General features: G+C 28.5%; 1 protein-coding gene across 2 annotated transcripts in view; it reads right to left on the bottom strand.

Annotated features, from left to right (window-relative positions):
* Nucleotides 1–23,785, bottom strand: part of LOC127067632 (semaphorin-1A) — a 277,942-nt gene that overhangs the window by 30,231 nt on the left and 223,926 nt on the right. For both annotated transcript variants that reach the window (XR_007782690.1, XM_051002814.1), the window contains exons 2-3: nt 9,358–9,454; nt 1,594–2,003 (exon numbers count right to left, since the gene is read on the bottom strand). Coding sequence is in view for 1 of the 2 variants with exons in the window: in XM_051002814.1 (XP_050858771.1) it covers nt 1,594–2,003; nt 9,358–9,454 (507 nt within the window). In the remaining variant the exon portion in view is untranslated. The remainder of the gene's footprint in view (nt 1–1,593; nt 2,004–9,357; nt 9,455–23,785) is intronic.

Here is a 23,785-nt window from a genome sequence, read left to right as displayed (position 1 = left end):
TATTTGTTTGTTTTTTTTTCTCGAAAAGGATACGAAAGAATTAAATTACAATATTTTTATTATCTCTTATATGTAACGAGAGAAAGATCTTGAAGATTAATAACTATTTTTAAATCCATCTAAACGCGTGGATTTATATCTCGGAATTATTAGTATTACTTTCGCGGAAGTTTCTCTTCTCTTTTCTTTTTTTCTTTTTTTTTAATTCGATCGTAAGATTCGTTTGAATAATTATTGAATGAATTTCTGTTCTCTCTCTCTCTCTCTCTCTCGTTTCTTTTCTCTCTTTTTCTCTTTATCTTTGGAATCGACTACGAATTTTCGAAAATCGAATTCTCGTCCATTTCTCGACGAAAAGGAATACGGCCTGTTAAATAATTCCTTTCGTACTTAAATATCCGTGAATTTATAAGAGATAAAGAGAGAAAGAGAAGGAAAAGAGAGAAAAAGAGAAAGAGAGAGAGAGAGAGAGAGAGAGAGAGAAAGAAAATTCTTTTGGAATTTCGAACGAACGAACTACGCTAAACTCACGCCATAGTTGGTTGGTTGGTTAACTTTTCGGCTTCATCATTTATTCGAATAAAGTATGTTCAAAAGGAAGTCGATTCTTTTTTTTTTTTGAATTTTATATTAAATATTTATAACAACGAATGTTGTTCTTAATATTCGCGCTATTTAATAATCTTCTCCAACGAAATTCTGTATTTATTTTTGTTCTTCCGGACGAAGATATCGATTAAAATTTTAATATCAAATAAAGTTGGAAAATTTTTAAAATTATTTTTTTATTAAAAATCATTTACATTATAATTAGATTTTTAATAAACGGATTAATAATCGTAGACGTAATCATTATTAATTTTGTTGTTAGTTATAAGAGAAAGGTATTATCAGATTAAAAGTTTTCATTAAATCATAAAAGTTGCAAGATGTTGAACGATATTTTATCTTTATAAATGTATAGATCAAATTTAGTAAGAAACACATTATTTATATTTATAATTGTTATTATCTATAATTGTTTAATTAACAGAAAAGATAGAGGATTTAAAAAGTTATCGTTAAATTAATTATTAACGCAAAGATTAACATCTCAAGTTTTATAAATTAAATTTTCAACGAACAAATCTCTTTCACATCCATTTCATGATTTATATTTCAATAATAACAAAAGGAATATCAATATAAAATTATTAAATCGTAACACAATATTACAATTTTTCTATTAAAAAAAAAAAAAAAAAAAGAAAAATGTAGATTTTCAATCAACAAAATTTTCATATGTAACAATTATTATCTCTTTTGTAATAGTAACAAAACAAAAAATAAAAAGAAAGAAATATCAATAAAAAACGACATAAATATCGAGACCACAACAAACCAATATCTTTTCTATGAATTTTTACGTTACGATTAAAATTTTTCAATCGAACTTTTTCTAACGATCATTCGTATCTTACTATAATTATTATTTTTGTATGATAACAAAAAAAAAAAAAGGAACAGATCAAACAAAAGAGATTATCGTTTGAACGTAATTATTAAATTAGCAGAATAAAATGTTACAGTTAAATTCGTAAAATTGGTACTCACCATTAAGACTCATCGAGTCGTATTGTTCAGTTTGTAATGGTTCCCTATAGATAATGGGATCCATTCCAGCAAAATCGGCGACAGTTCCGGTGTAAAGTTCACCCTCGACATAAACGAAGGTACTGTTGTGTTGAGGATCATAGGGACACCTAGCTTGTCCTCCCTTTTCCTTTATCATCGTGTAATTACCTGCGTGTACGAGGTAATCGCGGCACATCGGTTTGAAGGCGTTCGTTGCGCACACCAAAAGGGTGTTCGAGCTCGTCTTCACGAGTATACGTATATAATTCTGGCAATTTTCTTCTGGCGTCCCTTTGACGACGCACATCTTTACGTCCTTTTCCGTAGAGTACCACGTGAGCCTTTGTTGCTCCGTCAAATCGGTCAAGCTCAGGTTGTGTACTAAATTTCTGAAAAAGAATAAAAACAAAAAACGAAAATAATTTCGTATTCTTTATAATTTCTTTTTATTTTTTGTGTTTTTCCTTCCTTTCTTTTTTTTTTTCTTTTTTTTTTTTTTTGCTTTTTCTCTCTCGTTTTCTTCTTTCAGAGATTTTATGCAGCAGTCTTTAACGAGAATTTCAATTTTTTTTTCGATAAGAAAAAATATCCCAAGTCAAAAAGTCATTATCGAAATTGTAACGTATTAATTATCAAATGTATTTCGATGATATATTAAATCAAAACGGGGAATAAGAAAAATGTTAGACGTTAAATAAAAGGAAAATTTGTGTAAAGTGTAGAAGCATGTAAAAATTATGTGAAATCATGTCTAATCGTGAAATAAAATAATATTAATCAGCATTAAGAATGGAAATACGAAGGGGGAAAAAACAGAAGGAAAAGAATGGAATACAAGCTGTTTAATTTTTACGGCTTTTACGAAAAGAAAAAAAAAGGAAAGAGAAAGTAATAGAAAGAATTTTCAATTAAAACGTTGCTATTCGATTGTAATAATTTATAAGGAAAAAACTATTAAAATATATTGACTATTAATAATTTACGGAACAATATTAAAAACGTAAGATATAGAATGTAAAATAAAATAAAATTCTTGTATGATATAAAAAAAGAAAAAAGGAAAAAGAATTACAAACGTTGAAAAAGAAAAGGATGAGCTTGTACAATAACGAAATAATATTATGCAAACGACGGTAAGAAATAAAATACACACACACATACGGACGCATATATACACCCACACAAACGAAAAAAAAAACGAAGCAATATAAAGTTATATCGTAAAATAAAAAAATTGGAGAGCATGTCAAACAATGATTTTATTGGACGCTACTTTCTCATTCTCTCACTCTCTTTCTCTCATCAGTTTCTAAGCGTAAAAATTATGCAATTTTTTTGAACGAATCAGAACATCTTCTTCTTCTTCTTCTTCTTCTTCTTCTTCCTTTACTTTCTCCACCACCACCTCCTCCTCCTTCTCCTCTTCCACTACTCCTCTTTAGATACAACGAAATGCGAGAGAAGAGACACGAAGAAGTCGCGGCCATTTGCATTGCAAAATCGAAATTAACAGGAAGATTCGATTTCGTAGAAACTGCGTATCTCTTCATTTACATTCGACTCTGGTTTTTACCTTTTTTTTTGTTTCTTTTTCTGTTTTCTCCTTTTTTTTGTTCCTTTTTTTTTTTTCTTTTTTACCGACCATCCAAATTAAGAATGCAAATATGGACGGTATACATAGGCGATTCGGACGTGTATCGTGTTAACGGTTCCGATTTTCCTATCGTTGAAAAGAGAATGACGAATAGAAAAAAATGAGAAAAGATAATCATTGCTAGTGTTCAATACGAATTTCGAATTAATCGACGTCCAAAAGCAATTCGAATTTCGCGCCATTTCTTAATAATTTAAAAAGGAGAGAGAGAGAAAGAAGAAACACCCGTGTCGCGAAAAAGGTGGCCATTAATTTCTTTTTTATTTTATTTTCTTCTTTCTTTTTAGAAAGTACTTATTGTTCGTTCTTGAGAAAAATTATAAAATAGAAGTAAAAAAGACAAAGACGTAAAGAAAATGCTCGCGCGAAAACGAAATAATATTACACGAACGAGATAATCGATTGAGATTAGCGTTCGATCTTTCTTTTTTTTTTTGGTTTTTTATTTTTTATTTTTTCAAATATTTTACTATTCGATCTTTGTTTCAAATTATTGTTGTCCGATCGACGATATTTCACTGTCGTAAGAAAAACAAATACGAAGGACATTAATCCCGTAATTTCATTTTCAATTTTCATTCCCCACATGTTTTTTTTTTCTCTTTTTTTTTCGCATCTCTCTTGTAATTCTAATTCAAGCGTATAAAAAAAAAAAGGAAGGAAAGAAAGAATCGACGGGGGATTTACGAGAGAGACCGGCTTTTCAAGCGAATTAATTGTTTTCATAACGAATTTGTTTCGTTGCTCTTTGTTTTTCTTTTTTCTTTTTTTCAATTTTTTTGCTTCTTCCTTTTTTTTTTTTTTTTTAATAATCTTTCGATCGATCCTTTATCCTCGTAAACGAATTATATTATGTATATAATGAACGCGGACTCTGTAATTGAATTTTTCAATTTCCACCTTATTTTTTTCCATTTTTCACAGCTTTCTTATGATCCTAATTCGAGCGTCAAATAACGACGAGACATCTTTGTAAGACCTTTCGTTTCTTGAAAGCGCTCCTTTGAGAGTATGAAATTTCTGAAGTTTTTACAGACGCTCGAGTTACGCGTAACTACTTAAAGCTTTTCAAAGAAGAAGAAGAAGAAGAAGAAGAAGAAGAAGAAGAAGAAGAAGAAGAAAAGCAAAAACCAAAAGCAAAGAAAGAGAAAGAGAAAGAGAAAGAAAAAGAGAAAGAGAAAGAAAAAGAGAAAGAGAAAGAGAAAGAAAGAGAGAGAGAGAGAGAGAGAGAGAGAGAGAGAGAGAGAGAGAATAATGAGTTATTCACGTTTGGAAACTTCTTTTTGAAGACTTTTTTCTCTTTCACCTTTTCCTTTTTTTTTTTTTATTTTCTTCGTTTGTTAATCTCATCGACGATGTCGCTTCGAAAATATCAGAAAGAGATTCGATGAAGTGAAAAAAAGAAAAATGAAAAATTCTTTTCCTTTGAGATTCTCTCTCTCTCTCTTTCTTTCTGTTTCTCTTTTATTTATTTATTTATTTTTTTTATCAATCCACTTAACACTCTTGTAATCAAACGAGATATTAAGATCTAAATAAAAACGAAGAATTGGACTATGATTCAGGCAAAAGAAGAAGAAAAAAAGACAAAGAAAACAAATCTTAATCAAATTTATTCAACCGTTAGAAAATTTTAGAATAAGTTTTAATATCGATTTGAAAATGACATCATTCTTATCTGCGTAGTAACAACTCGTATTCGTTGCCGTTAAATCATTAAGTATGTAGTTATCACAAATAGAATTTATTCGTTCACGAATACGTTCGTTCCCAAGAGACAAATTCTTCTCGCGAAAGACAAAGTTGAAAGTAAGTACTTACCAATGAGTACATTCGAGTGGATCGTTCAATATTACTAGTCGCTCCGTTCAGTTTTCTCCGATTCGAAATGTTTAATTTTCAATTTTCAATTATACTTTGTATCGATGTTACGCGAAGAACGTAAAGAAAAAGCAATTTACAAAGACGTTTCGTTACGAATAATTACGGTAAAAGCAATTAACCATTGTTAAGGATCTTCCATATTACTTTGAATAGAGATCTAGTTCAATATTTTTTTTCTTCTCTTTTTTATTATCCTTCTTTTTTTTTGTCTTAATTATATCCCGATCTTTCGTTTGATCAATAATCAACGTCGCAGAGGTGACGTGTGGATTGATAAAAAAAGAAAAAAATAATAATAAAAGAAAATAAAGTAAAAAAATTAAAAAGAGAGAAAAAATGATAAAGGGAGTACAAGAAACAAATAGACAGAGAGAAAGAGAGAATTTCAAGGGAGAATCATATTTCATTTTTTTTTCTTTTTTCATCATCGAATTTTTTCTGATATTTGAAATCAGACGATAACGAATGGTATATGAGTCAATACGATTTTCTATGGGACTACCTCAACCGTAATGTATTATATATATATATATATATATATATATATATATATATATATAGATTATATAAATAGGATCGATATCTATCCTTACAGGTCTATGTATTTAATTATTTATTAATAATAGTTTATTAACGATTTCAATTAGGATATGGAGATGAAATTGGAGCTTAAACTAAATCGAATCATTTCTTTCATTTTTTTTTTTTAATTGCAAATTTGTTCTTAATTAAGTAATGCAATTGGCTTTACTGATAAAAAATAGACTACGCTTTTATGGGGAAGTAAAGAAACAAAAATACGTTTGACCGTATGGAGTCTGTAAGAAAATGAAAAAATATTTTTGTGTTGACTAAATGAAAATCTAAAGGACGATGAGTGATTTATACTCGACAAAAAAGAAAAAAGAAAAAGAGAAAAGTTAATTGGTTTTACGATATTTATCTTGTCCTTATTAAACATATTGATATATAATGTATAAAAACTTGATATCTAGATATTAAAAAGAAATTGTATCAAACATTACATTGAACACATTATATTAAACATATAACATAAGAATTAAATTATATTAAAATAAAAATTATATTAAAAGAAATTTTATATTATAATAATTATATTAAAATAAAAATTATATTAAAAAAAAGAATCTCTTTTCATTCCCCTTTTTTTAATTGTTATATGGATCCTTTATTTTGAAACTGGTGTGTCCATTTTTTTTTTTTAAATAAGATCACATAATTTGTGATTAATTTATATAAGATCTCTGTAGACAAGTCTTATACGACCAAAGAAATATTTTTTTTTCGTGTTATTTTACAAATCGCTTTTTTTTACTTGGACCATGACGATCTGAACGCATGGGAAATTTTGAAAAACAATTTCTTCTTTCTTTTTGTTTCTTTTTCTTCAAAAGAATTTAGGATTATTTTATATTTCTGGTGTATCTACTTTTACACACACACACATATATATATATGAATATATATATATATATATATATATATATATATATATATATATTTCTTTTTTCTTTAGATATCGATTAAACTTACAATATATAGAAATTAAAAAAAAAAGTCTGGGTCATTATATCCAGAATTATTATATTTTAAAATATAATAATATTATTCAACGAATGTCTATCAAATCTAAAATATATTACAAAACTTTTTATTTTCATCGAATAAAATATATCTGTGATGAAACCAAAAAAACAAAAATTGTTCAATAAAATATATAATCCATATATATAGATATATAGTATATACATATATATATATATATATATATATATATATATATCGTATATAGTATATAATATAGGCAACCTTCCTATATTTTTATGTTACAACGTTCATCGATTAATTAACATTACATGCTTACATACGTCTAACTTAATATCACATTATTACTATAAATCGAATATTTCGTACCTAATGAATTAATATTTGTTAATAATATATATTATTAATTATGTTAATAACAATAATGATGTCAATACGAACAATTTATGGAAAAAAAAGTTTATCCAAATATCCCATATAAATCCTCTTTCGATTATTCATTTTATCCATTGTTAAAGATCTTTCATTGTTTAGATCTTTCGCATAGCATGACTCACCTCTAACAAAACTAATCGTAAAATTTTAAACTTATTATTAAACTATCGAACAAAAGAAAAAGAAAAAAAATGAACGATTCACATTCTTGTGCACGAATTCTTGTATCTTCGAATCAATATCGACTACGTCAAATTACGAACCTACGTCATACGTTCTGCGATGCAGAAAATGATAACGCGTTTGTTACAATAGAATATTTGAATATTTTCGATGGAAATACTTTAACTAATTGAGTAATTTAGACGCTAGTTAAATTTAACCATTAGTTAGCCATTTCTTGTTCACTTTTATTCGATCAACCAATTAGTTATGATTATCACTAATATCATAATTTTCGATAAATAAAACAATTCCTCGTCTTAACAATAAAATACGATCTCACTATAATTAAATTGTTAATATTAAAAATATTAACACTTATACTATGAATATTACTTTAATTGTTAGAATAAAAAAGAAAAATTTATAAGTAAAGAAATATAATTTAATCACTAAATAATAATTAAATAATAATCTCCGTTCTTCGTTTCGATGAGCAGTTCGACTATGACTACGATTACGAAGGTGAAAATGTTCTTAATATATTATTATTTCGTTCGAGTCGTAATACCTAGTGTTTATGTTTTCTTTTTTCTTTTCTTTTCTAGTAAATCTTTCGATATCATCGGACAAAAACAATAGTTTCTCGGTATACGTGATTATGTCATAGGTATATACACAAAGATTGACTCATACTATGTTTAGTTTAAAATATATTCCATCGTAGTATTCTCTCAGACGTACTATCATTCGATTAAAGAGCGCGTACATGTACGTACGTATCTAAAGTGCTTTAATTTATATTCGAAAATAATTTGTAGAAAAATTTGCCGTAAGAATTTCTATTTTAATATATTTTTAATCGTTTTCTTTCTCACTTTTATTATTATTTTATTTTATTTTTTTTTTGTTTAATTATTTGTTTCGTAGATATAAATCGATAAATCATGTTCGAACAAGATGATTATAGTATATAATAAAACGGATAAAGAGAAAGAGAGAGAAAGAGAGAGAGAAAGAAAGAGAGGAGAGTTTTCGAGTTCGATGTTGACGTATCGTCTCGTTCTCAACGATCGTAACACGTTCGAAATTTAATTACTATCGTAATTACGAACTATCACTCATTCGATGAACGTCGCTATATTGATCGATTATTCGTCGAACAATTTTCTTTTAGAACGTACATAGGAAAGATGAGTTTTTCGAATTAAAAATAGATTTTTAATGATGGGAGAGTTTAATTAATAAACTAATACAAATCCAAATAATATATGTATGTATCGTTTTGAGAATGATAATTAATCGTAAAGTAATCGAAATAATTTATCGGCTGATGAAGATCGAAGGTAAAGAATAAAAGATATTTGCGTGAACGTATATAACGTTTTTAACGAGATCTTGATTAATAATTAATTAATTAATTAATTAAACTTTACGAAGAAAAATAATTTATATAATGAAATATAATAATAGAAATGATTAGTTATCGATCGCTTCTAATTAATATGATACCCCATCGACAAAAATTCATACAGAATTATTAAGTCTAAACAAAAAATTTCTTTAAAAAGATTATTTAAAAAAGAAAAAAGAGAGAGAAAAAAAGGAGCAGAATTTTTGGTAGATCTAAATATTATACAATCGAACACACAAACACACACACACATACATACTAAGACATATATACTATACGTATATAACACAAGCTTTTTGCATATTATAATAATTTTTAAATAAAAATAATAAAACGAAACGCGTACTTACAAATTAATCTACGTATACCATATTCGTATAAAATCATTAATTTTCAGATTATTTTTAAATAAACAAAAAGAAAAACAAGAAAATCAACGAAACGAACGAAACTTTCGATAAGATCCAATATTGTAATAACAAACACGCATAAATTATACACGTACTAATCCACGTAATATAAACCTTCGAAAATTAACAGACAGTAATAGAAACCAAAGTAAAGAAGACGATCCGAACGTTGGTCCGTTTAATTAATAGCATTCCAACAAAATGAATTCTATATTTACCTTCCACCAACCAGAAGATAGTTGGCATCCCTGAGCACCAGCCGAAAGTAATCTGTGTGCGTTTCGTTCCCCGTAAACCTGAACACATCTTCGGCACCTGGAAAAGAAAAACAGAATAGGGTAAGATTGGTTAGTTTTCATTTTAACGATTGAAAAAAAAAAAAAAAAACAATAAAACAAGAAAAAAGTGGGATTATCTTATTCATCTAATTAGTTAGACTACTAGTCGACTTGATTGCTCGATGCTTGGCCAATGCGATTTCATTTTTTCGTTTCCTTCTCTCTCTCTCTCTCTCTCTCTCTTTATCTATCTATCTATCTCACTCATCCATTCTTTCATAATTCTCAACGGAAGCCAAGTTAATAAGCGTAATAAGTTTCCTTTTGACCGTCGCAAGAGCGTCGAGGAGAACAATGCCCGTGGCCGATCATTAGCGAATTTCGCGTGTCGATGAGTACTTTATCTTACGATCGAGGGTAAATAAGAAGTCTTTTGTTTCGTAGGGGCTCTCTTCTTCCTTCTCTTTCTACCCTTCCTTCTTTTCCATCTTCTATCCCTCTCCTTTTTCTCATCCCTCTCCCAAGGGAAGACTGCCGACGTTACGTTCTCTTCTTCTAATTAGATGAAGAAAGAGAAAGAGAAAAAGAGAGAATGAGAGAATGAGAGAGAGAAAGAAAGAGATTTCTATGAAGCGAAGGGTATGTATCTCTTTCGTTGTTGAAAAAAGAAATATTAAAATGGTATAAGGTGAAACTTTTCTTCGTCCTCCTTTTCCTCCTCTTCTTCTTCTTCTTTTTGTTTTCTTCTATTATTATTTCTTTGGATTATTATTTCTCGTTTGGTTTTCTTTTAGTCTTTTCTCTTTTTTTCTACTTTTATTTATTTATTTATTTATTTATGTACTTTTTCTTTTTTTTTTTAAATTCTTTTTTAATGACCGAAAGTGGTTTTTATGTCGGCAATATCTTTGAATTTATTATTATAAGATGGCGGAGATAGAAAGAAAATGAGTGCGAGAGAGAGAGAGAGAGAAAGAGAGTAATGAATGGCGATCGAAAGAAATTCGATAATGAACGATAAGTTTGAATAAGTTGAAAATATAATAGATTACGAAAGATGGCACTTTTTTTTTTCTTTATATTTTTTTTCATCTTTTCTCTCTCTCTCTCTTTTTTTTTTTTACTATCGAAGAACATTTTTATACAAAAGCGATCGCGCGGTTTTCTCTTTAATTCAGAACTTTAACGGAAATAAAAAAAAAAGGAAAAGAAAAAAAGAAAATGAAAAAAAAGGACAGAGAGATAGATGCTCGATAATGAACGTGGAACGTAGTTGAAAGATTTGAAAATAAAAAGAGAAAAAATGCTTTTTTGCTTTTACTTCTCTCTCTCTCTCTCTCTCTCTCTCTCTCTCTCTGTTTTGTTTCAGTTTTTTTTCTATCTTCTTTATTAACGATCGGAAGAAAATTTTTAACTTCTTTTTTTTTAATTTGGTACATATTTCAAGAGAGATAGATAGTTACATAGATAATTAGATAGATATACAGTAGTAAACGAGGAGCATTGAGAAACTATGAAAATATAATGAAAAAAAATTGATATCTTGTTTCAGCTTTATATATTTCTTTCTTTTCTTCTTTTTATCTTTATGTTCTTATTTTTATTTTTTCTCACGATCGAGATATATTTCGAAATAGAAAGAAGAAAGGAAGAAAGAGCGCAACTTCATCCCACAGTCGAGAACTTTAAAAAAGATTTGAACGATTCGTTAATGAACTATGGAACTTTTTCCTATTTTCTTAAGAGTCTAAAAAGAGCATGTTTAATCTAAAATAAAAATAAAAAAAAAAGAATCTTCAAATTAGAATTTCGATAGAAATAAAGATGATATTCCGTAGTAAGCGACGAGTTTGAAAAACTTTTGCAGATATAAAGAAAAGAAAAAATTTGACACAGTTTTATCTTTATTCTTTCATGATAATCTTTTTTTTTTAATAATGGAAAATTGTTATAATCGAAAAGATCGATAGCGAATAAAAGGAAAGAAATCAAAAACAAAACAAAGGATAACGAAAGAGAGAATGAGATCCACTCGACAAAAAGTACGACCTAGTTTCGTCTTTATTTTTTTTGCTTTTTTATATTTCTTTTTGTTCCTGAGGATCGAAGAAAGTTATTATAATAGAAAAGATCGATAAGAAAAACAAAAAAAACCTGAAAAAGAAATTAAGAACAAAAAGGAAAAAAAAAGTTAACGAAAGAGAGGATAAAATCCACTTGTTAAAAAATATGACCTAATTTTCTTTTTATTTTCTTACTTATTTATGTCCTTTTTCGTAATGATCAAAGAGAATTGTTATAATGGAGAAAATAAAAAAAAAAGAATTATACAAATAAATAACAAAAAGAAAAACGAAAAAAAAGATAAGTAGGATAATATAAGGATAATACGATAGGAAAAATACAAAAAAAGGATAATGGAAAAGAGGATGAGATTAACTCGCCAAAAAAAATCTGTTCCGGTTTTATCTTTATATTTTTACGTTTTAATTATCTTTTTTAACGATCAAAGAAAATTGTTACAATAAAATATAACAATAGTATAAACAAAGAAAAAGCATAAAACAACGAAAAGAAAGGATAATGAAAGAGAAAATGAGATTAACTTGTCAAAAAAATCTGCTTCGCTTTCATCTTTACATTTTTACTTTTTAATAATTTTTTTAACGATCAAAGAAAATTGTTACAACAAAATATAACAATAGTATAAACAAAGAAAAAGTCAAAAAGAAAAAAAAAACGAAAGAGAGTATGAGATTAACTCGTCAAAAATATCCTGTCCCGGTTTAATCTTTACATTTTTACTTTTTAATTGTTTATTCTACGGATGAAAGAAAATTGTTACAATAAAATATAACAATAGTATAAACAAAGAAAAAGTCAAAAAAAGAAAAAAAAAGAAAAGAAAAAAAACGAAAGAGAGGACGAGATTAACTCGTCAAAAAAGAATCTGTCTCGGTTTAATCTTTACATTTTAACTTTTTAATTGTTTATTTTACGGATGAAAGAAAATTGTTACAATAAAATATAACGATAGTATAAACAAAGAGAAAGTCAAAACAAAAAAACGAGATCAAAAATGAAAACAAAAACGAAAACGAAAACGTAAACGAAAACGAAAACGAAAAAAAAAAAAAAATAACTAAAGAGAGGGTGAGATTCACTCGTCAGAAAGTCGTCCGATTAATTAGTTTCGAGTCGAGTCGAGTCTCGATGGAACGTGATTTAATTAATAAAACCGCGAAAGGGTGCAGCATACGAGGGTGAGATCCGATGTATTCGATGATCGACGATGATTACAACGCGTTTTCCCACGAATTTTCACGGCGATGATTCGATAAACGATCGGAGTCACAACTCCGACGTAATGCAATACGTATAGAACACGTACGCGTTATATCCAAGTTACACATGAACATATAGGGCACATATACAATGAAACGTACAACGAACAGCTTCGTTTTCGATCCGTGCAATTTGATAGGCGAATAGGCGAGTGGTAACGACCACCAATGGCGATGAAGGGGAGAATACGACGAACGGGCCATTATCGGAGGATCATACGTCTTGCTGTAGAAACGAATTAACGTCGATGTTATTTCCCGTACTATTACAACGGAGAAAGAGAGAAAATAATCTACGAATGTGTGTATGTTTGTTCGTTGGTTTGTTTGTTCGTTCGTTCGTTTGTTTGTGTATGTGTGCGTACGAAAGAAAAATAGAGGAAATAAAATGGAACTAATTGTGAAGTAATTTCTTTTTAAATCATTTATTAAAACTTGCTTTGTTAATGCAATTATATGAAAAGTATTGTCAAGTTTTGTAAAGTAAATAATTTTGTAGATTAACGAATGTTATGGACTTTCTTGAGAGAATTAGAGAGAGAGAAAGAGAGAGAGAGAGAGAGAGAGAGAGAGAGAGAGAGAGAGAGAGAGAGAGAGAGAGAGATAAAAATAACAAATAACTTGAAATATATATGTATATATTTGTATATTAAATAGAAGAAAATCAGACGAATGAAACAAAATTAATTACGAGAGATAATTTCTCTTTATGTTTATTATATTTATGATATTAACAATTATTTTACGACTATTTACTCGTTTAATAGAATTTTTAATGTAAAAAAAAAGGAAAAAACAAAAAATTTTCCGGATGTAACAAAAATATTTTTCTACGTTTAACAATATTTGAATATTTTTAGAAGAGAATGAAAGAAAAAAGTAGTGTTAATAATAGAGAAAAACAAAGTTAAACTAATTACGAGGGATAACTTCTCTTCAAATATATTTAAGTTTTACATAATATTGTAATTTAATAATACGATTGTACGTATAACTTGTTCGTTTAATACAAATGATGTATATATATATATATAAAAGAATAAAGATGATAAAAAAGAAAAGAAAAATACTATTAGACGTGAGCAAATATTTTTAAGAAGTTGAACCAATGGTTGAAAATTCTTAGAGAATAAAAGAGATAAGCTAAACTAATTACGAGAGATAATATCTTTTTAAATTTATTAATTCAATTTACGTTTTATATTTAAATTTTATATTATATCATAAATTATATTATATCTTAAATTAACTTTATAATTATATATATATATATATATATATATATATAAAATTTATTTATTAATACAATAGTATATAAAATTAATTATTCAATAGATAATATAAGTATTTTTTAAAATTAACAATAATTTTTAAAATTATTGTCAATTCATTCTCGTCAAGTAGACGAGTGAATCTCTTAAAGAAATTAGAAAAAAATAAAGAAAGAATGAGAATAAGAGAGAGAGAGACAGAGAGAGAGACAGAGAGAGAGAGAGAGAGAGAGAGAGACGAAACGAAACGACCTCTTTCTCTGATTGCTTCTGAAATTAAACTGAGAGTTTGTATTCTATATCTCTATCTCTATCTTTCTCTCTCTCTCTCATCAAGTTACTGGCTTCGTTCCGTTATCGTTTTCCAAAATTAATCGTCCGATTCCAATCTTTCTGCGGCCATTCTCTCGATCACGAAAAGACGTCATGTAACTTCGATTCGTCAAATAACTGCCTTTGGTAAAATACAATTTTACGACTATAGCCGATGAAATGAAAATTGTTCAATGAAGGAAAGTGATTGAAAAGTTCTTTAAATTAATAAATCAATTAATATATATATATATATATATATATATATATATATATATACATATATATTTAACTGGGTCATATCGTTACATTGGAAATATATCAAAATATACACAAACGTTAATATAACATTAATAGTATAATATTCTCATGATAAAATAATTAATCGTTTGTTAATATATTTTTTGTTTTTCTGTTTTTTCTTTTTTATTTATTTATTTATTTATTTTTTCTTTTTTTTTTTTACAAAATCACATCACAAAAAAAAGATGTTCGTAGAACGTTTCAGACGAGATACGCGGAGACGTGAAAATTGATACAAAATGTAAACCGCATTGAAAGTGAATGAGTAAGGAGAGAGAGAAAATGAGAGAGAAATAGAGAGAAAAGGAATAAGTATCGACTTACACGTGGTCGAAAGGTGTAAAAATCTGACCACTGCGGGATTGGATGAAAGATGAGAAATTTAAATGAAAACGAAATGGAAACGTTCTTCGTTAAACTTTTTTATTTAGATTATTAGTCCATTCGAATTGCGATATTTTTTCATGTTTAATCATTGCATAAACTTATTGATTTTGTAGTATATACAATAAATAAGTGTAATTACGAAACATGGTACTTCAGTCAGAATAAAAAGTAATAGCTTGATAAAAGTATCAAATCTAATAAAATTATTAAAAATTTTAGGTGAACATATATAAATAAAAAAATTAAACAGAAATTCCTTGCCGAGCCCAAATATAAGGGTAAAAATAAGAATGGATAGAATAATAATTACTAGTGATATCATTATTTCAAAATTTGATATTACTTTGAAAATGATATTTTCTAGTAGCGTTTGAAGTCAGCGTTTGGATTTCAACTCTCAATCGTGTTGCTTTCAGTCGCTTTCAATCGATGAATTTCGCCAGGATTCAATAAGATTCTGTATCTTCTGGTTCAATTTTTATATATAATTTGTCCACGACCACTTTGATGTCCTTGAAGGAAAATTTACACCAGTGTATCTGTGTTCTTCGCTTTAATGAAGATATTTTAATGAAGATGGAGAGTCAGAATCCTGTATGACTATAGATTTATCTTTTATCTTCTGTATTTTATCTTCTGATAGCAAGATATTTTATCTTCTGTATAAAAATAAAATATTATTAACAAACGCGTATACAATGATTAGATGTTGAATGATGCTGATGTTAAATTAAACTATTTACCTCTTAAAATAATTGTAGAGTTGCCTTAACCGTTCTAGTCTTGAGTTTGACTGACGTTTACGAAATTTAGCAACTGAGCAACTGTTCTCTCGACGAATACTTCGAGTTGAATGTTTCAACAAAATTTGATGGTTCTTCTAAGTAAAAATCTAAGTTTCCCCCACCTATTGATATTTTCGTGGAGAGGGTAGGTATTTTATGAGAGTGGGGGAAACAAGAAATATTTCATTGGTTGATCCTAAAATTTACCTTCTGACCATTGGTATTACAAAGAGAAATGGATTTTGTTATTGTGAATTTTAAAAGTGACCGCGGTTGATCCTTATACTATGATTTATGGCAGGATTAAATAAAGTACAAAAAGAAAAATTTGCCAAGTATACGGCATATGTTCCAAGTTTTCAAATATTCAGTAATTAATACTTGATATACAATTATATATTAATAATAATATATAACGATTAAGTATTAATAATGAAACAATTAAAACAACTATAACAATTAGTTGTATTAATTATTAATGGAGTCGATTCACAGTGTTAATCGTTTATTTTAAAGTTCTGTGTTCATTTGTTACATTGTATTAGAAGGTATTAAAACGTATAAGGTTGCACATTTCTTTAATTTTTTCGGACCGTTTTATAGTTTTGCATTAACATTGTACATAGCTGTATCCGTTATTGGATGTTATACGTTATGGTACCTACAGTTGCTATTTCTTTCTTGTCACTTTTATGACGCTTAAAAGCAATTAAATAAATGGTCCGTTTATGACCACCGACTTGGGTCACTTTTTTTCCTTTTCGTCTTTTCTTCATTGTATCGTTAAACTTATGACATTCGGATAACCAAAATCCGAAATAATGGGAATGTGTCTTTTCCCGTTTTTGAATGGTTATTTATTACAAGGAATGACTTACTAAAAATAATTGTTGCTAAACTTCTTTCAAGAAATTTCTTACAAAAGATAACCATTCTACCATTGTTATTAAGAAGATAGCCATTGCTAACAAGAATTTAATGACAACGGCAGAAATGTACATTTTCTAATAATGTCTAAAAGTTAATAATAAAAAGTAAAATATGAAAGATAAAATATAAAAATAAGTAAATAAAAAAAATAAAAATAAGTGAATTTGTAATCCAAAGTTTATAGATATAATAATAATAATAAAAAAAAAAGTTATACTTGTAAACAAAAATAATAATTTATTTTATATTATACTTGTAAACAAAAATAATAATTAAATTTGTTTAAACAAAATCTAATAATCACGAAGTAAAGAAAAAATAAATGTTGAATTTACGTATATAAAAAAGTAATAAATGAATTTATTAAAAATAAAATCTGTTGCCATAATAAAGTACAAAGAAAAAAGAAGAATATAAATATCGAATCTATAAAGTATAATAAAGTAAACAGTACATTTGCAATCTATCGGTACAAACAAAAAATAATTAAATTCGTTAAATAAAATCTATTGGGATCTGTATAATAAACTAAAAACAAAGAAAAAAAAACAAAGACATAATAAACTTTGCATCCAGAAATTGTATGCAAAACAAAAAAAAAAGAAAAAACAAAAATACTTCTTCCCCTTTCGAAGAAATCTCGCAAATAAAAAATTCGTCCTGATCTTATTAATAAAACAAAATAAAAATAATAAAAATGTAAGGAATCTTCTAACATCGTTTATAGCATTATAACTAGAAATTAATTTAGAGATAATCGATAAAGATCGTTCGATCGTGACCCGAATGAAAAGGAAAAAGAAATGAAAAAAAAACGAGTACGGAGAAACTTGAGAAAAGGAAATCAGAAGTGGATTTATCTAGTGCTATACCACAAATCACGTAGCTAAGTTTCTTCTTGGTCCTGTACGAACTATAATCGAGGAACGTGGATTTGAAAATATTGAACGCGTTCGAAGTTACGCGAGGCGTGCCTCGTCAAACTTCGTAGATCGAACTTTGTCGACAGAGAGAGAGAGAGAGAGAGAGAGAGAGAGAGAAATAGAGATAGAGAGAGAGATGAAACAAAATTTAAAGGATGTTAGAGTTACGAATAGCTAAGATCAAAACTACGTGATGTCCTCTTAAATTTGCATTCGATTCCAACATATGTATATATATATATATATATATATATGAAAATAATGATTTGAATAATGTTCATGAGAAGTATACTATAATGATCGAATCAAAATCATTAAAGTGAAATCGTTATCGTCAAGATTATTGATACAATTGTTGATTCTTAAATTCTTTTTTCTTCGATAATTTGTTTATGAAAAGAAAAAGAAGAGTAATAAAAATAACAAAGAAAGAAAAGAAAGAATAAAAAAGGAAATATCGTACAATTTAAATAATCGTAAATTAAAATAAACGAAACTCGAGGATACTCATTTTGAAAAATGTATCCTATCTCGATATTTGCAAAGTATCAAGTTCGTTCGGTTGAAAGTAATATTTTGTCATGTTACTCAAAGATATTTCTAGATAGTAACTATACATATATGTGTGTATCTATGTATGTATATATATACATATGTATGTATGTAGAAGTTCGTAGTATAACGAGCTCCTAAAACTTTCGACGTCGGGCTTAATATCTCGAAGAAATTTCATACCTGATGAAAATCTTCGAGACAGCTTGATGATAAAACTCTTCTAACCGTTCTATCTCTCTCTTTCTCTCTTCCTCTCTCTTTCTCTCTTTCTATCTTTCTCTCTCTCTCTCTTTCTTATGCTGCCGAAAGGCCAAGTTGAAGGAGACGAAGTACCTATTATTCACCGAGCTGCTTTTGCTTACTGCTGTTACTACGTGAAACTAGGTAATTAACAGGTTATCAAGAAAGATCGAGAATAGTTAACGAATAGTAATTAAACGCACGATCGTCTTACCTATTAATTTAAAATTATATAGACAAGATATAAAGCGATCTAGATAAATAGAGTAAATATATATATATATATATATATATATATATATATATATATATAAGAAATGAGATAGAAAAAGAAATAAAGTATTCTCGAGCGGTGAATGTCGATCACGATGAACCCAATTCGTTATTTCGAGCACGCTCTTCGGGATACTGCGATAAATGAAATCAGCCAAGGGATTCTCACGAGTAGGAAGCGTTGGGTCGTTGAGCGAGAACGGGCAGTGGGAGTGGGGCCAGGGGGTGGAGTAGTGGGTGGGGAAGGAGAAGATAGTTGAACAGAAAAGTAGGAGAATCGTTCTAGACGGTTGTAACACGATCGTGCCTCAAATGTCGTGACTTTGATTAAATTCCGTCCTGAAAGTGCCAAGAAATCTACTGTGTACGTGTATGTGTATATATGTATATACATATATATAAGTGTGTGATAAAAAGAGAGAGAGAGAGAGAGAGAGAGTATGAGTTGATAAGAGTGAGAAATAGCGAAAGAGAGAAGAGAGAGGGTGAGAAACGTAAACGCAAAGCAAATGTTTTCACAGATGCAAACTCGAAGTCTATCGAGTCTCTGTGGATTCCTTCAAGAAACGAAGTCGTAGTCAGAGTGAAATTCCATGTCGTCGATTTAAAAGTGGAATTAAGGATACTCTTGGACGATGGCGTAGGAAGGTGATGGGTGATGGAATGGGTAAGGGGGTGAGTAGGTGGGTGAGGTGAAGTTAGAGGAAGAAATAACGTAATAGTACGAAATAGAAGAGAGGGAAAGCATTGAGGAATATTTCATAACGCACGGCCATTGAAAACGTTAGAGGGTGGTCTTTCTTCCTTACCTCCGACTATCACCCCTTTTACCCCCTTTCATCTCCATTCTAAACTCCTTCCTATGAACGCTCAAACTCGATGCGTTCTCTTTTCCTTTCGGATCACGCGGAATGTTTCTTGAAAGTTTGCCAAGTGCGTCGAACGCGAAGAAAGGGAATATAGAGAAAGAGAGGGAGAGAGAGAGAAAGAGAGAGAAAGAGAAAGAGAAAGAGAGAATAATGTTATTGCACTCCAGAGTTAGGTTCGTCTTTTTTTTCTCTCTCTCCTTTTCTTCCTTTCTTCTTTCTCTTTTTTTTTTATTTCTGTCTTTCTGTCTTTCTGTCTTTCCTTTGGTTTATACTTTTATTTATTTATTTTTCTTTTTATTATTATTATCATCCTTTTTTTTTCTTTTGAAATTATGGCAAGGAAAAGTTTTCAAAAGGGATCTTCGCACAAAACAAAGTTTTGTAGGTAGTAGAAAATTCACGGTTGTAATAATCTTATTTGTGTTTTATTTTGTATTATGTTCTTTTATGTGTGCTATGAAATATTGAAACTTGAAATTTTTGGTTTTTTTTTTCTTTTTTTTATTTTTGTTTTATAGATAATCTTAATTATACGAATAATATCTTTGTTTTACTTTGGTTGAATATTTCTATAGATATTTTTTAATTTGAAGATTCGTTACGTATTGATAATTAATTTTCGATTTGATTTATTTTATGGCAGCGATTATGTAAATAATTTATTAAAGTAAATTTACTAAGATTAAATATTCATTGATTTGTTACTTATACGAATTACTTATATAGAATTTGAGAAATTAAATCAATATATTGTTTAAACAATGCTTATGTTTATCGATTAAACAATTTCTGTATATTTATATATTCAAACGATTTCTTTGTTTCTTTATAATTCAATAATTTTTGTTTTTGTTAAATCCTATTTAAATCTCAAAATATAGTAATATCCATAGCGTAGCTTCTCACTAGCATAAATGAAAAATATCTAATATTTCATTAAATCAATATTCATATAACATTAATAATTACATATTAAAATAATTTCTTTGTTTCTCAATAATTCAACAATTTTTGTTTCTGCAATCCTTTCCAGATTTTTTAATTTTCTTTATAAATAAAAAAAATAATCCAAAATATAGTAATATTCTTAGCGTAGCTTCTCACTAGTATAAATGAAAAATATTTAATATTTCATTAAATCAATATTCATATAACATTAATAATTACATATTAAAACAATTTCTTTGTTTCTCAATAATTCAACAATTTTTGTTTCTCCAATCCTTTCCAGATTTTTTAATTTTCTTTATAAATAAAAAAAATAATCCAAGATATAGTAATATCCTTAGCGTAGCTTCTCACTGGCATAAATGAAAAGGAGAAGAGATAATTAACGTCGGGACACGTCGTACGATTCCAAGCCGAGCGTGCCGACGCTTCACGACGACGCCGACGACGACGACGACGACGCCACCGACGACTTCGAGACGACGCCGACGGAATTAAAATATTTAAGGCGGCAGATGAAAGTAACGCGACGCGATAGAGAAACGCAATAAGGGAATGCTTATACGTGCTGCGGAACCTTATAACGTGACTCTCGGACTTACCAAGGAGAATACTTTGCTGAAACGAACTCGTAGGAGAATCCATTACGATATTAATGTTCGCATTGTGAGCCGTATGGTAATGTGGGAAGAGCTTACGTACGAATGCATACACGAGTGAGGTGCCTATCCTCTCCCATAGAAAACTAGAAAAGAGCCAGACTCGGTATACTCCTAGACAATAAGCTCGACTTTCCTTGTCCATGTGAATGTACTCGAAGAAAATTATTGTCGTCTCTAAGGTGTGGGTGGGAGGGTGGGGGATGAAAGAGGGGATAAGGGGCGGAAGGGAGAAAGAAAATGGCCAAAAATCTTTACGATAACAATTTCGTATAAACGCAATTTGCCAGTTTTCTTAATGGTCTTTTCTTTTCACACGACGATTTTTTTATTCTTTTATTTTCCTTTTGTTTCTTTTTTTTTCTATTTTTCTTTTTTTTTCCGTGAAATGAAAATTTTCTTTCGGATCCTGTGAGTCTATTTCTTTTTTCTCTCTCTATCTCTCTCTTTTTCTTTCTCTCTCGTTCGTAGAATTTCTTTCAAATGATATTGTATTGCGTTAAGAAGAAAAATATATTTGTACTGTTGTCGATCAATGAATTCTTTTATTAATATTTTTTTATTCATAATTTTTTGTAAAATGGAAATCATAAGTATATGTAATTCAAAAGTATTTGCTTATAACATTTTTCGAAACGACACATTTTAACGAATGAAAGTTTTGATTCGAAAAATATTTATTATACGGTTAGATTGAATTATCTGAAAATTTTTCTATTATTACTTGCAACTAATAAAATAAAAACGAAAAATATGATCCTTATTATCGAAAATATATTTCATTTGCAATTAAGTAATAACCAATAAATGCAAAGAAAATTATTCTTCGGAAGAACAAAATTTTCTATACTTTATTAAATAAAAGATTTCAAAACATCTCAACATATTTTTAAACCTTCGTATTTACGACTTCGTGCGATTGTTCACACCTCATTTTCACTTTTTAACAAAAACAAAAGAGCGGAATTAAGACGGAAAACGTTTGTTGATAAAGTTTCTCGATATCCGTAATGGTTGCGATAAAAAAAAAAGCAAAAAAAAAAAAGAAAAAAGAGAGAGAACAGAAAGATATATCGTAAGACTTAAGAGCTTTTTATTCACTCCCTTTAGACTGAAGACGAGTCGAAAAAGAAGAAAAAGAAAAAGAAAAAAAAAAGAAAGAAAAGAAAAAAGGATAACGTCGTACTCAAGGAAAAAAGATTCTCCGCATACCCATGAAGTTTCCTAATTTTTCGAATTTCTCCCTTCGAGATTTTCCTTTGTCGATAAGTACACGCGAAAAAAAAAAGAAGAAGAAAACAAAAACAAGAAAAAAAAAACAACCAAAAAAGAAAAAAAATTACACTATAAGTATGAGAATTCTTTCGAAACAACGAAAAGTTGGATTAATTAAAAAAGTTGTCGCATCGTTCGAATATACCAGAGAGAAAGTTTATCAGATTAAAGAACCAATACGGTCGAACTTGACATCCTAATCGTTGAAGGAAGTCGAGACGATCGTCGACGATATTGTCGCTTATAAACTTCTCTCGGCCACGGGAGTGGATTATCTCGAGCTGGTTGTTGAGAGTAAAGTGGACCCATAGGGCCCCTCGTAACACGCGGTATGAGAGACAGAGATAGAGAAAGAGAGAGAGAGAGAGAAGGAGAGAGAGAAGGAGAGTGGCGTTAGATCGAGCGAAAGTCATTAAAGTTTCGCACGTGCCAGCCTGCCGCTGCCTGTCAGAAGCTACGACCCTAAGCCATTATTTTTTAACGGCCCTCTCTGCCGTAGTAACCCTAACTCAGCTTCATTTGCTCGTGACGCATGAGAGTAAGAGGAGTCTTTCATTCGTGGTTAAAATATGACTAACGAAACGACTACGATCGACTTTCTTCGACTTTTTACTACCGGTTTAGACATTCGTAAAATAATAATAATAAAAATAATAATAATAATAGTAATAATGATGTCGACGATGATAAAATAATAATGACGATGATAATAATGATGATGATGATGATGATGATGATGATGATGATGATGATTAAAAAAAAGAAGAAAAGAAAAATTGATAGATGTAGATGAATTTCGAAATTCCAAGTTTATATTCTAGTATATTATATTATTGTGATCGTAATTATTATATAGGACATTTTGTTTAAAAGATATTTAAAAATATTAGATAAGTTATCGGTAATAATATGAATATTGGAAAATGTTACGAGTGAGGTTGATATTTCAGTGATCATATGGAATAATGTAGGTAATTGAAAAATGTTTTTCAATATGTTTTGTTCGAGAAATAAACAGGAGAAAGATAATTTATAATAAATATAATTATAATAAATGTAATTTATAAGAAAGATAATTTGTAAAAATTAATTTACTGGTACTAGAGAAATCAATTAATTTAATAGTCTTTGGAAGAAAGTTTCTTCGTTGAAAATTAGGACAACAAATAAAAGGACATTAAATGAAAATTGATTTTATATATATATATATATATATATATATATATATATAATATAACATATAAATTTATGTATATATATAATATGTAATACATAAAAAAATCTGTATATTTGT

The sequence above is a fragment of the Vespula vulgaris genome, chromosome 11 (assembly GCF_905475345.1).
Source record: "Vespula vulgaris chromosome 11, iyVesVulg1.1, whole genome shotgun sequence".
NCBI lineage: Eukaryota > Metazoa > Arthropoda > Insecta > Hymenoptera > Vespidae > Vespula > Vespula vulgaris.
The sequence above is the reverse complement of the archived record's forward strand: the minus strand, read 5'-3'. Positions and strand labels throughout refer to the sequence as shown.